This window comes from Perna viridis, chromosome 12 (genome assembly GCF_037379345.1).
Source record: "Perna viridis isolate PV_CMFRI_1.1 ecotype Kerala chromosome 12, ASM3737934v1, whole genome shotgun sequence".
Taxonomy (NCBI): domain Eukaryota; kingdom Metazoa; phylum Mollusca; class Bivalvia; order Mytilida; family Mytilidae; genus Perna; species Perna viridis.
Genome location: NC_142456.1, coordinates 11,212,373 through 11,225,790, shown reverse-complemented (window position 1 = coordinate 11,225,790; position 13,418 = coordinate 11,212,373). Strand labels below are relative to the sequence as shown.

At 35.0% G+C, this 13,418-nt stretch overlaps 2 protein-coding genes across 2 annotated transcripts in view; both read left to right on the top strand.

Annotated features, from left to right (window-relative positions):
* Positions 1-3,537, top strand: part of LOC148601185 (complement C3-like) — a 54,899-nt gene extending 51,362 nt beyond the window's left edge. The window contains exons 37-38 of the mRNA XM_088554795.1: positions 541-688; positions 2,394-3,537. Of these exons, the coding sequence (XP_088410921.1) occupies positions 541-688; positions 2,394-2,535 (290 nt within the window). The 3' untranslated portion in view covers positions 2,536-3,537. The remainder of the gene's footprint in view (positions 1-540; positions 689-2,393) is intronic.
* A 2,362-nt stretch (positions 3,538-5,899) lies between these two features.
* LOC148601184 (uncharacterized) lies at positions 5,900-12,819 on the top strand. The gene is made up of 2 exons (XM_088556175.1): positions 5,900-6,485; positions 10,922-12,819. The coding sequence occupies exons 1-2, from the start codon at positions 5,935-5,937 to the stop codon at positions 12,792-12,794; spliced, it is 2,424 nt and encodes an 807-aa protein (XP_088412301.1). The 5' UTR covers positions 5,900-5,934; the 3' UTR covers positions 12,795-12,819.
* The last annotated feature ends 599 nt before the right edge of the window (positions 12,820-13,418 follow it).

The window sequence follows — 13,418 nt, the reverse complement described above, 5'->3', positions numbered from 1 at the left end:
ACAAGCTAGATAAATTAGATGAGCTGGTTAATGAGATGTTGCCAAATTTTACCCCAAGTGATACTGGGATAAATGACTTAAATGGCCAGCCCATGGTAAAACATTGATGCAATGACATCTTCATGAATTATTTGGTTCTAATAGGATGAGTTGCTCTTTGTATATGGAAAGGTCCATGTGTTGCATTAATTGATGACATTGTGGAGCCAATGTTCTACTGTGATGTTAGTAAAGAGTAATCCAGGGACAGAGACCAGACATGGAAAACAGACAAACACAACAGAAATCATTAAGTAATAAAGTAACAAAGGTAAATGAGCAACTTGTACTCTACCATAAACAGGTAGCATGGACCAGGTAAGCATCCTCTGCTTTTCTAGAAAAACCCGCTGAGTTGCTCATAAAAAGTCAAGTCAGGGGTAAAACTTACCTATGACGTCAAATGACATTGTATTTGATGATGTTGGTCATATGTTTGACCTCAGCTGTAGTCCTTAAAAGCACATATTAGAATTTACAATACTTAACTGTTATTTACAGATGCAGATCTTGATGACTTGGTTGTGGATGGAGAAATAGAATTCTGGATGAACCTACGCTGTTCTGCAGACATGTTAGAAACAGGACATTACTACATCATATATGGAAATGGAGGCTACAAATATATTGATGAGTCAGGAACTAAAAGGTTTTTGGAATTAATAATGGGATTTGATCAATGAAGCTGCATGGTTTTTTTTTGTTCCCTGCCACAATGTGTCAGGGGACATAGAAATGCTGTTGTCAGTGCATTGGAGCCTGTGTCTGTCACACTTTGTTGATACAACTCCTCTAAAACTGCTCAACTAATTTTGTTCAAATTCTATAGGATTGGTCTATAGTCACCGTATGTAGCTGATCATATTGCACGGCCATTTTGATTTTTCAAATGTTACATGAACAATTAGACTTTGTTGAATTTGTACATGCTACACTATAAGAATACTTTGTGGACGCAACTCCTTTGAAACCGCTCAACAGATTTTGTTCAAATTTAGAAGGATTGTTAGTCACAATATGCTGTTGATCATATTGCATGACTATTTTTGATACAACAAATTCTACAGAAGTTATTGGTCTTTGTTGAATTTGTACATGCCACACTATAGGAACATTTAGTGTACACAACTCCTCGGACACTGCGCGACCAATTTTTTTCAAATTTTGTAGTTTTTGGCAGTTACTATATGTAGTTGAGTATTTTGCGCCACTATTTTGGTTTTGACAAATTTTACAGGAGTTTTGGGACTTTTGCACTTTTACTTTTTAGCAGCCACAGGTATGCATAGTTGTTTTGGTTTAAGTCTTGAACAACAGGGATATGTGAGACTTTCTAGAATATCTGTTCTGTACCTGTCTTACAAACTCAATCAATCACTTCTTAATGATGTACATATATTGGATGTCCTTGATGCTTAGTCCCTATCAATTAGAGACAGTGGCATCCAATACATGTAAGGCATCTGGGTAAGTTTCATCAAACATCTCAAATTGAGATTTTTCTTAAATCCTTCCTCAGATCAAATTTTGACCAATCAAATTGCTTGAATTGCAGATTTGAGGAAAACTCTATTTGAAATTTTTTATTTAATTGTTTTCTTTTTTGTTTTTTTTTTATGAAACCGAGACCAGACACTTGAATTTCCTAAATTCATTGTCAGAAATGATGTACATAATTCAGAAGTGATACCATCCTTTACAACTAAGGTCCTAGTAGTTTATCACCCTGTTGACAATCTCCTTCGTAGACCTGCTCCCTGATTTACTGCATAATACTAGGCTAGCTTTTTATCACCCTGTTGACAATCTCCTCCTCTAACTGATCCCTGATTTACTAAGTAATACTAGGCTTTTTAGGTTTTAATTTACAGTGCATGGTTACAACTCATTACAAATCTGTGAAGCTATTTGTTGTACAGTACCTGAACCGATCCGTGATCAAAAATTGTGATCGGTCATCGATCACCGATCAGTTTCCGGTCAGTCATCTGTCCATTGAACCAGTAATTGCATCATGTGACTACAGAGCAGTCACTGTATTTTACAGTTTTTATTGTTTTCTTTGTCAATTTTACACATATTTACATAATGTAATAGATTTAAATATCAATTTATACTTTTATTTTACATTTATTTTATTTCAAACACATCTTACTTCATTTTACATAACAAAAATGCAATCAGATCGGTCACTGGTCATCGGTCATTGATCTGTCGGCTATCAATCAGTCAACGGTCATCGATTCGTCAAATTGTTGTGCGGATCAGTTCAAGGAAAAAAATATTCTAAATTACATTAGAAATTATAAATTTGCTTTGTTGTTCACCATTTAATTTCTTTCTCTCTTTTTCAGGTACCGTTACTATTTACACCGAGACTCCATTGTCATGAAGGATTGGACAAGATCTATGTACAACCCTGAAAATGACTCCCAACTTAATTACTGGCAAAGACTCTTTCTTCGTATGGAGTCACGGTTGTCAAGATTTTGTTAGACCAGCCATTGACTCATAGTAGACATGTTCTGAACGATTTTTTTTTTACCAGGATTTAGCCATGATGTTCTCACGTCCTATGATAATACTTGTTTCTATGGTAACCAAAAGACTTAGTGTAGTATGGTTGTGATAGGGGTAGCATATTACACAGAACAAGGCAACGGAGGACAGAAACAATTTAGTTCGGTCATTGCAAAATGTATTGACTTCTGTGCTATATAATAATTTTGTGTTTTTGTATTTGCAATATTAGAATCTACTTTAAAAAATGTTTAAATTCAGTCAAACTTAAGTTGCTTTGTGTTCGAGTTATCTGGAGTTCCAAAGACTTAGAGATTTTTTTCACTGCTGGTCCCAATTTGACTTGATTGTTATTGATTCCATTTTAAAAACTTTCCGAGTGAAAGTTCTTGGGACAGGATACTTTGAATACTGTGGAAGTACTATTGTTCGTGGGGTACCAATCTTTGTGGTTTTTGTGGGTAGACCAAACCAAGAAATTTGGTTCCCAACGAAAAGGGAGAATCCATCCCACTGAAGTGTATACTGAAAACCTCAAAACCTGGAATTCAAGAATCCGTGAACATGTGTATCCTTCATAATCCACTAACATTGGTATCCATGAATTAAAGTACTTTCACTGTGGTGTTTAGACAATTTGAGTTCAAACTTGACTAAAAATTCGAGTGAAGTTCTCCTTTAATGCATAGACAGTCCTTTTTATTATGAGTTTAATGATATACATGAAGTAAAAAAAAACATGCCAGTGGGAAATAGGATTTGTACTACACTTATACTTTGTATTCCAGTAAGCCTATCAAACCACACCTTGAATTGTCTAAATACCTTCTGAAAATTGTCAGTATCAATGCTTTTTATTGCAATACTTTGTATATTTGTTTGCTGTATATTAACTACTTGTTGTCATGCATCAAATATACAAGTTCATTCAAATTTTAATTCTATTAGAAAAAGCTAATATTAAAAATGTTCTGAAAATTGTGTTTTTTAGAATCTTAAATCAGCCTCTCAAGATGTCCAGTGATGTATAATTTTTTGCTTCAAGAGCACTTACTTATATTGTCATGAATTTCCATTTAAGGTAGATCATATCTCATATTTTTACTACATAAATTTTCCAAGTTTTTTTTCCGGAAGATTACATTGAATGAGCATATTTCAGACTTTTAATGAAAGAATATAGGTCACTGAACTTAATTTGAGATACTTGAGTCTTAATAAAGGTTATTTTACATGGGTTTTGTTGGGAATTTCACTATATCACAAACTATCAAAAAAACTGGTAAATGATATTTCTTCTAAATTTATATGAAGAACACTTTACTGAATTCTTTTATATTTCAAAAAAGAAAATTGTGTGTCACCAAACTATTTTTCTTGTAATATTAAAAAAGTATAGTAAGGGAATTGAATGCTTTGCTCTGTCTCAAAATTACATGTTTTGGCTTTTATATATATATTTTGTGGAAGTTTCAAAGAAAAAAAATAATCTGTATACCATATCAGAACTTTACTTATTAACATAGCAGATTAAATGCAATTCTTTAAAATCTTCCTAAATCATTACTTTTGCAAATTTTGTAAATTTCAGTGAAAAAACCTTTAATCAATAGGAAATTATTATTAGGCTTAGCCACAATCTCAGCAGAATTGTCAGAACAAAGCCACAATCTCAGCAGAATTGCCTGAACAAAGCCACAATCTCAGCAGAATTGCCAGAACAAAGCCACAATAAGTTGGTATTGTCTTGCAAAGTGGAATTTTACTGACACATCAGTTTTCCATAAAAAAATCAATTTGTTTAGGTTGGTATGTCAGAATAAATAAATACAAATCTAAAATTCACAAAATGTTTAGGAAAGCACATTTAATTTTGATATTATAAGAACAATTTGTTCTCGGCAATAGTGTTCATATGTCACAAACTGATAAATTTGTTGATAGCTAAATCTTGGCTCATCAAATCGTCAAATCATCATCGGAACACTACTCATTTTATGATGATGAATGTTATCACTAATTAGTAATCAAGCCATTTTAATTTTTAACAAAATAAGCAGAAATCAAACGGGGCTTTACTTTCGTCAACAATAGTGAAAGTTAGTCTTGTAGCCGCTCTATTCCGTCCGCTCTAAGGGAGGTAATACTGAATGTAAAAATATCAAACTTATAATTATTCAAGCTTTGCACAGTATTAAAACACAGGTTGAGGGAATGTATTATCCCATTATGGAAATTAATCTATGTACATTTGACGTTGATGCACTGGGCGTAGCCAGTTTTAGAAGGGGGGGGGAGGCGGGTTCTGGACAAAATACACAAGTGCCTCCCCAGTTTTAATCCCTTTTCAACAGTTTGTTTCCTTGTCATGAATAGTTTGTAGTGATTTGATTAATATAAAAGCATATTGGGGACACTACGCATTACATGTAATTCTTAGTTGAACATACTTTTGGGGTGCGGTATTGAAGACTACATTAACTAGCTTTAAGATCGACAAAAAATAAATTGATTTATAGATAATAAAACAACCAATGTTTCTAGTCCATTTGTGGCAATATATATGTAGTATTCCCTCCCAATTTCCTTATATTTCTTTAAATATTTCTTAATATTTAAATGAAGGTGTTCAGCGATCGAGGATTTTTTTTTTTTTTAGAAATTTTGAAAATGAAAATGAACTTGCCCACAATCAAATCTACTCTCCGTACTTGACTAGTCCTTCCAGAATTTCAAGTTTTCTACTTGCAGAAGGACAGTGGAGCGTGTATTTGATTCAGAGCGTCAAGATTTTTGCAGTATATCAGGACAAAAGCTTTGATCGGTCGAGCAGGCCTTGCATGTTCGTACTAGTCCAATAAGCTGAACCACATTTTAATGTGCTACGTTAAGCTTGCAATAAGGCATATGCTACATACACACACACATTTAATGTGCTACATTTACATGTAGCCCGCAAGTACGCATACAAAATGTAAGTTGCATACACGCAATTTAATGTGCTACATTTATCACGTGTGTTGATATATGTTACAGACACACGAACATTATTCGGACTCCGAGCCAACCAGCCGTCAGTTTGTCCCTAATTTGTCGCGTGCTTGGCAGTAACTATCAAATTTTTAAAGTCTAAAATATACAAAAAAAACTTACAAACTGGATAACCAAATCGATTAGTTTTCATTTTGAACCTTAACTGATTTTTAATACTCTAGTTGTGCTAAACAACCAACAAATCTCTTCCCTCAGAATATTCACAGTTTCTCAATACATGCAGTTGCCTTGAACGCCCTTTCAACGTCACATGGCTCTAGACGTAATAAACGCCACATATGGCAACGTATAGGACCATCTTTGACGCTGCAGGAAGGGGGTATGGCACACGAAAGGGTCTGTTCGTTGCGGCTTTCAAATAATATTTCCGACTTCGTTGAGTTAAAAAAATTTCATCAAAATTACAACATAGCAGTAGTCAGACTTGTAAGTGTTTTAGATGAAGTCGATATAAATATCAAGGACTTAGGAAAGAGGCCTAGCGACAAAGATACGTTGACATGTGTGATCCAGGACAGTAGTAACTGTATTACAAAGCTTATGAAGATGTCATCTGCAGACGGACTCGATTGTTCCGTCAAGGATACCTATGTCTCCATGCAGAGGTTTTTAATGAGAGCGAACTTTGTTCTGAAAGCTTTGTCGAATTTTAAGTCAACGCCCGAATCTACGTATTTACAGCTTTTTGAGTCATTTTTCGAACTCTGTGGATTGGCATATTTGCCTCGCGAAAATGGCGAATCGTTCGATATATTGAGTGCTGATCTGAACCCAGCCACTGAGTACTACCTTGTGTCACACAATTCTGTAGGTTCTGCATTACAGCCTGTAGGAATTTTGTCATATACAAAAGAAATGTTTTCGTCCAAAAGGTAAACTTTTATTTTGATGTAGCGAAGCACTTCTATTATTATATAGTTGGTATATATGTCTTATTCTCGGTAAAGCAATATTGGTTAACATTTAAGAGGGTGTCCACGCAAAAACCAGGCAGTGGGTGGCACATGACAAATTTCCAAAAATCACCCTTTCATATCATAATGCATACTTTCTCAAAGTTGAATGTTGTTTTTGGATTAACTGTAACGATAGAAGAGAAATAATTTACATAGAAAACATTGAAATTCATTGAAAAAGGGAGATAATTTAGCAAAATTTGGTTGCCTTGTTAGGGAACTTTAATTCAATTTTCTGAACCAACAATTGTCTATTCAAAACAAACTTTATTATTTTTGACATACATATAGTATGTACATTACATTAAAACAAAAATTTAGTGGGATAAAATAAAATTTGCCCTGTGCCACTCATATCACAGGATCTGCCTGATTTTTAGACGGACAAGAAAGCAACAACTAAATTATTGCTTATTTATCACGCGCCCCGTGCAGGTCCGGGTGTTAAAAGAATAGGCCTACAGCAGCGCTAAGCTTGTCGTAAAAGGCGACTAAATAGTGCTCAGAACCCTAGCCGGGGGCTAGGGCGCTATGCCCACAAAGCAACTGGGATGTGTGCCCCAGGTGGTGGAATGGGGTACCCCTGGCGTGTTACATGCTGGGGTTGTCAGGCTATAATACGGAAAACCTGACCGCAAACCATAGTGGTGCACCGTGTTGGGAAAGATGCCACGTTCCTCGCACGTTAAAGAACCTTACAGTGGTATTCTCCCGGAGTAGGAATCATAGGGCTCCGCCACAGGAGGCTAAATTTCCCGACCCTACCCACCTCTCCCTATTTCCAGTGGAAATCAAAATTTGTCGACCCCATTGTCCTTGTGTCCCATCCGTTTTTCATTTCATCATCATTTCATGTTCATTTTATCATCAATTTCATGTTCATTGTCTGAATATAGCTGAAATATTGCTGCTCAGACATTAACCCCTAACAAACAAACAAACATAATTTTAATGTTCATTTAATGCTCCGCCACAGGAGGCTAAATTGCCCGACCCTACCCACCTCTCCCTATTTCCAGTGGAAATCAAAATTTGTCGACCCTATTATCCTTGTGACCCATCCTTTTTTCTTTTTCATTTCATGTTCATTTTATCATCCATTTCATGTTCATTGTCTGAATATAGCTGAAATATTGCTGCTCGGACGTTAACCCCCAACAAACAAACAAACATATTTCTCACGCAACCATACGATTTTTCATGATGATAAGTTCCCAATAATCAAACTAAATATAGAGGTCCTATCGTATAATGGTTAACATTTCTAATATTAAAAAATAGTATTTTTTTTTCGGTAAATAATAATCCAGGTACCTATAATTAAACAAAAAGTAACAAAAAAAAAGAACATTCGTGAAATGTAAAACACAATTTACCTTTATATGTTTAGCCTCGTTTCTCTAAACTTAGCCTTTACTTCGTGGTTTTTTCCTATACCATATATTTTTTTTTACTTTTAAGCACAAAAATGTGGTTCATGAACTGTCTAATTAGTTTACCATTTCAAACTCCAAATACTGAAGAACACAAGTGAAATATTTTTTTCAAACAGACCAAGTTTGGGGCTTGCAGGTATATACACGTAGTATATGGAAAAAAGATCAGACAAAAATAAAATTTTAGCAAAGTAACTTTGTTTACTATATTTAGTACTAAACTTTCCTTTACATGTTCTGTCATAATTAAGTGTCAGTCAGAATCAGGCTGTGGGTAAAGCATGGTATGATAGTGTAATTTGACTAATTGCACCATCAGAATCAAGGACAAAAGAGAATATTTTCCATATCATTTTGGCTAATTGAGTTATAATTTCATTGAAATGCACTGAAAATGAACATTTCAAGAGCATGTAACTCTGTCAAAAACCTCATTTTTCTAACATTCTATTGAAAAATTTCTGAGGAAAGCCAGTGATTCTGAGATCAAATAATGGTCTTTTCAAATAGAGAAAGCATCCTTGAGTGTTATATTATTGTCAGATCGGTGGGGTTTTGACATGCATGTTTCTGATTTTTCACAATTTGCCTGATTCTTACAAAAACTTACACTTAATAAATATATGACTATTCTGGGATAGTTTATCTAGCGACAACCGATATTTCGGGGCTTAGCTAGAATTACCTTGACACAGTCTAGTGGTTGATCAAGCGTGGGTGAGTGGGGGGGGGGGGCGTGAAAGGTTTAACCCTCCCTTTTGTTGGAATATTTTGTTAATTTCAAATAAACTTTTGGTAAAAATGTTGAAGTGATAGTCTTTAACCCATCTGCCCATCTGGACCTATTTCAAAACCCCTAGATCTGCCTTGAGGAGCTACACAGTGGCGGATCCAGCGGGGGAGGCCTTAGAAAATTGCATTTTTTTAGAAATTGTTGAAAAATTGTTCAAGATACCATCAGAATGCAGGACTTGAGGTTTAATATTTCAAAAATTTCTTGGGGGGATGCCCCACCCCCAGCATATTTGGATCATTTCGTGATCATCACCGGTGATCTTGTCAAAAATATTTTTGCGCTCCTCCCCCTTTACCTCTGGATCTACCACTGCTACAAGAAAAATGCTTTTGGACAATACAATTCTATGCCTATTTTAATTGTTGAAGGAATCACTGAATTGCATTTGAATTTTCAGAAGGGGGATGCAGAAATAAGATTTAGATATGATTTGGGGTTCTGTATGGAGATGTGCAAATCATATTTTCAAAAGCTGAGAGAATGACACATATAATTTCATGAAAAAGTTTTCCCCCAACCCAATGACAATTTCTTTAGTTAAAATAAAAAAAAATTAAGACTGTAATCACAACTGAAAAAAATCAGGAATAAATCTTATTCCATCCAACGATAAAGTCAAATGTACATTGATATTCCATTATCAACTACATGTAACAAAGTGAGGCTAGATGAAAACATATGTAGATTTTAAGAGATTCCGGGTTCGAAACCCCCTCTTGTTTGGAAAATTTCATTTGCTTATTTCATGCAAAAGTTGGACACAAAAGAGCAAAAAATAGGATGTGACCCCATTCTTTTCAAATTGTCAGAATACATCCCTGAGCAAATGCGGATTAAATGACGTACGCTTCCGTAAAATTGGGACAAAATGAAATCTTGCATTTTCTCAATCATCTGGTCTCGTTTCATTCGAATTTAAATGTCATTCACACCCCTTAATCTGATTTCCTGGATATGCCTCTTCCGTGATATGCCACCAAAAATGAAATGCAGAGAATTAATGTATCGACAAAAATCTTCATAGCATTCTGAAAATCTGGATTGCAGGTTTCTTACAAATAGAAAATATAATTAATCAAAACTCATTTTCTCTAACACATAATGCTTAATGCATCAATAAATGTTTAACAAATATTCTCAGATGGATTTTCTCTACAGTGAATTATTTTAACATTTTAACCTTAACCCCTTTCCCAATCTATATTATCAAAGATCACTCGAGAAAGAAGTATAGGCTAAATTGGATATTCTGAGGGGTAGATTTAGACACTTTGAAAAGGAGGTGTACCAGCTGGGGTACCTCAGAGAAAGAGTGAGTGCTAGGACTTTATTTGCCATTTTTTGGTCAATATTTACACATGAAAAGACAAATCTTTCAATAAAATAAAAATGAGTACTGACCCTCCCCTTGTACCCGCCACTGATACTCATGGATAATCTTAGGATATGAAAAAAGGAATACATCGTAATCGAGAAAAAACGTGCTTCAGTTAGAGCAAAAATGACACATATGCAATTTGAACTATATTTTGCTCACTTTGTATTTTTCTTCGATTATTTACTTTTGAAACTTTGATTTATTGTAAAAGATACATCTAGACAAGTTTAGAGAAAAAAAAAATATACGGATTTTCAGATTATGGAATCGGCCCTACTTGTGTCTGAACTTGTGACCAAGAATCCTGGCAATGCCTTTTCGATTTAGGAAATCAATGAAACGTTAATAATGTTTGCATGATTACATTTTATTATCGTGTCGTATGTTTCAAGAGTGACATTGGAAAAAAACATACATGTGCAGAGGTGTCAATTTTTCATTCCAGTTTTTATTGTGGCGAAATTTTGGTCTTGCATGATGCCATTAGTTAACCATTAGTAAGTGTTACATGACAAAGTATCCGTTCTATTATTCGGGTCCTAGCTGCCTTGTTTTTATTGACCCTCGATCATCTCCCCAAGTCAGGCTTCTAAGTCCACTTTTGATTCACGACTATGACCCTCGTTACAATCAAGCAGTTGCTCCCTGATTTAAATGTTACCAACAAATTAATATAGATCTGTTTTGATATTAAGTAAAAGGAGATTAAAGGTTCTGATGACAGTATTTTGATTATTTACAGACTTCTTCAACAAGGTTCCGCAGAAAAATTACATAAGAGAGAAGTATCTACCTTAAAGAGAGATATACTCACTGACAAGCTTAAAAACAGAAACAAAGAAACATGTGCATTGCCTTTTGTTCCTAGAGACAAAGATAGGAACATGTGTGCTTCTGTGACGGACCAAAGTCACTGTAATCAAACAGATACATCTGCTGCCACATCTAAATCAGGTAATTCAGATGCGCATGGTCAGTCCGTTGCTAAAACGTATGGAACCTTCTGTCCACTTAGAAAACGAACCATTGAAGGAAGAATTAAACAACCCGCAGTAAAGTTGCCCCATGCAAATGGCATTGTCAACAAAATACCTATAATCATTACGCTGGCACCAGAGGTAAACGATGAAGATGAAAATACTACTTCCGAGAAAAGTGAAGAAGAAAGACCGACTCCTTCAATCCCGAGAATCGTCCATCCATCGTTTAAAGCCCCTTGTTATAAATTAGATATTCCAACAGTTCAACTGTCTGCAGGTGTACGTTCAGCGATGGAGCAAGAATTTGCATTTCCGACACCAGATATTAACATTGATCATTCTAAACTTCCGTATCCAATTATAATCTCAACACCCAGCGCAAGCGACGCAAAGCGCGCGAAATTATCCAGCGGCAGCATGGAATTTAACGTACAGGGAAAAAGTGAAGGTCAACAAACATATGAAGAGACCCACATAAGTCAAACTGAAGCAATGGTTGAAACACGTGTCAACTTTAATGAACAGGATTCTGTTTTGCATGACATTGAGTCCAGACAAGGTGGTAACGATTCATATCTGAACAACAATGGTGGATATACCAATACAAATGATAACAGCAAGTCGTTGAGACGTAGCAATTCCCAGAGCTCCCACATTTCTCATAATAAACTGAAGTTAAAATGTGCTTCTTCAATTGTAAGAAAATATAAGCGTGATAACAGACAATTTCGGGGTAAAACCCCGAGGAAAGATCTGGTTGACATTGCTACAGCAAAAATAAGTAAGTGTGGTGGCAGCAATGCAAATACTGGATATATAAACAATATAAATGTGAGAAAACCTGCTTGTAAAAAGTACCAACGAAAAAAGAAAATTATTTTACCACCTGATAGACCGGCTTGTCAACGAAGTCACAAGAAACATGGCAAAACGGACAAGATACGCGTAACTCACGGAGGTGACTCGAGGGTTGAAGTGCATGTTGTAAGAATGAGTTCTGCTTCTTCATCCACAAGCGATTTCCTCATTGACTTACCAGAAGAAAGTTCATTTTCATACCAAGCAAAGAATATAACAGCAACCACAGAAAACAGTTTATACAACTCCAAGTTTTACTCGTCAGTTTTAAAACAAGATGGTAAAACAATCAACAAACCTAAGCTCACCTCGAGAAGTCTTGATGTCACTCATCACCAAATGACTGTCAATTGGTTGATAGAACAGCAACTCAATGACCTTGGTGAACCAGGAGAGATAGATTTAGACTCTGATGTATGTTCTGTGGTAGCAGCTCAAAGTTCTGAAAACTCGTTTAGCAATGAGAAGAAAAAGTCCAATCTTTACAATGACCAAGAACCAACTGATGAAAATTTTAATGCTTCATCACAAGATTACAAGCCACCTAGCGAGTTCATCAAACGTTTGAAAGATGAGTTCGAACGTGACAAATCTAGTCAATGTCGGATTGGGTTTCTTCTTCACAAAACATATGTTGTTGTTGTAGGTCTTAATCAAGAAAATCGTCACGATAATGATAGTGACGGAAGTTATATAACGTACTCGCCAGTTCTCAACATTATGTGCAAGAATGACAGAAAATTTCTCTGCGCTATTCTTTTGCGCCTTGCGTATTAATGTCAATAAATAATAATATCGTTTATTTAATCTTTTTTGGTACATCCTGCAGTCGAAGTAAAAATGATAACAAATATTATATTATATGACCAGTTGGTGTCTCGATAGATAAATCCAAGCAATTTTCTGCCATCCTAAACTTATTTTTCAGACAAAAAACATAATTAGAAGCCAAGATTGTAAGACAATCGCGAAATAGTTAGCAAGTTATCGATCAATTATGATATACTTTTTATGGAGAATTGCCCCAGGATGTGCATTTATTATGGAACACTGGCCTTACGTTGACAATAATCTGTATTCGACTGAGTTCATCTTTTATCCAATATCGGATGTAAACTATATACACATAAAAGCCTGTCAAACTAATACCCCTATAAATACAACAACTAACCAAAATTACATGTATCGCGTTGATTAATCAGGTTTGTATGAACAGTTCTATTTCACCTCAGTATATTGTTTATTGTAAAGTTATTCGGTTTGGAAAACAATTGTATACAATACGATTTTAAGTTTTTAATCATTTTAAGGATAAAGACCACATCTCGTTGTTTCTCGATATGCTAATATTATCATCCACATTATAATAGTATTATTAAAGATTTGCTATATATGTGTTCG

Excerpts from the sequence above, each read along its gene's own strand:
- LOC148601184 (XM_088556175.1), top strand. The coding sequence starts at position 5,935 with ATGGCACACGAAAGGGTCTGTTCGTTGCGGCTTTCAAATAATATTTCC. Across the intron at positions 6,486-10,921 it reads GAAATGTTTTCGTCCAAAAG|ACTTCTTCAACAAGGTTCCG; the intron begins GTAAACTTTTAT and ends GATTATTTACAG.